General features: G+C 45.7%; 1 protein-coding gene across 1 annotated transcript in view; it reads left to right on the top strand.

Moving 5' to 3' along the window:
- Positions 1–1,356, top strand: part of prr5l (proline rich 5 like) — a 13,020-nt gene continuing 11,664 nt past the window's right edge. The window contains exon 1 of the mRNA XM_063196238.1: positions 1–382. Coding sequence (XP_063052308.1) covers positions 332–382 — 51 coding nt within the window. The 5' untranslated portion in view covers positions 1–331. The remainder of the gene's footprint in view (positions 383–1,356) is intronic.

Raw genomic sequence — 1,356 nt, 5'->3', positions numbered from 1 at the left:
CACACTCGCATGCGCTTTTCATGTGCAATGCTTCACAAAGTTAAGAGCTGTAACGGGACTGGTGTGACACGCAGACTAGTTCTACCTCCAGTGTGCAAAAGTAACGCTCGTCGCTGGAGTATTCTGGGTTATTATCATCGACTTTCTTTGGGAAATCTGCGCCATGTCTCCGAGACGCATCGCATGGATTGCGCTGCCAACGCGCTGATGTCTCTCTCTGAACTCTGACTGAAGCATAGTGAAGCGTAATTGACTCTTCGAAAAGTAGCCCTACTTGTCTGTTAAGTAGCCTATTTCCGTCCTGTGGTCCGTGCACCTGTGAATTCATTTAATGTTAGACCTACAAGAAGATTGGGGAAGCATTACTTGGCGCAAAAGGACTGTAAGTATAGATCCTCGTGTTGCCTTTGAATAGAAACATGCGTGGCTACCTGTTACAAGTCTAGATTCCTGAATTTAAATGTGCTCATCCCGTTGAGTCAACGCCATCATTGACATAATAGTCCATTAGAAAATAGCCAAATGGAAAATGAATGCACACGTTGTCATCGTTTGCGCTTCACTGTGTGAACACCAGATGCAGGATAGCCCGGGGCTAAGAATTGTAACCAAATCATTCAACATGTGAAGTTAACCAGAACAACAGTGGGGTGTGCGGCAAAAGGCTCTTGGCCTGGACTGGTTGCACCGTAGATTAAAAAAAACACTGAGATGATCTAATCTAACTATGATGTGGTGATCTGTCTCTTTTGAACCAATGCCTCACCATTTCAAATAAGTTATGTTTCTCTTTTCAGTAGGCCTACCAATATAATTGTATTAACCCCACTGAGTGGTTTCCCATGATCGTGGTCTTCGTATAGAATTACTGGTCTACACATTGCCTTACTCCGTCACACTGATGGGTCACAACATTTGGCGATGTGCTGTCCTGCAACAGGTCCTGCATCAGAGAGGGATAGAATACCACAAAGATGTCTTGACTTGACATTGTGTTTCCCGTTTGTGGTCAGGCGTGGATGCCAGTCGTAGGCTATGCATCCTTTGCTTTTCTGATGGCCCACTAGACTTTGCTTTGATCTATATACGGGTTGGCTTTTACGCATCAGTCGGTACATTTACGTCTGCTGTGCTTTGCCTGGACCGTTTCAGTTCAATCCACAGCCACGCGCTTCTGGAGCCAGGCACATTGAGCGCTCGCGAGGATTGGCGCTCACAGGCATGTCTTTGTTTATTTTCATGCGTCTGCCAAATAGAGAAGGGATCGCTAAATACTTATTTAGCGTCGCCAAGCAACCCACAGTCGAGCAGACAAAGACAACTGCTTCAGAGGGGGTAGAAAAGACACAAAGAGAC

The sequence above is a fragment of the Engraulis encrasicolus genome, chromosome 4 (genome assembly GCF_034702125.1).
Source record: "Engraulis encrasicolus isolate BLACKSEA-1 chromosome 4, IST_EnEncr_1.0, whole genome shotgun sequence".
Taxonomy (NCBI): Eukaryota; Metazoa; Chordata; class Actinopteri; order Clupeiformes; family Engraulidae; genus Engraulis; species Engraulis encrasicolus.
Note: the sequence above shows the minus strand (reverse complement) of the source record. Positions and strands in the feature narration are given on the sequence as shown.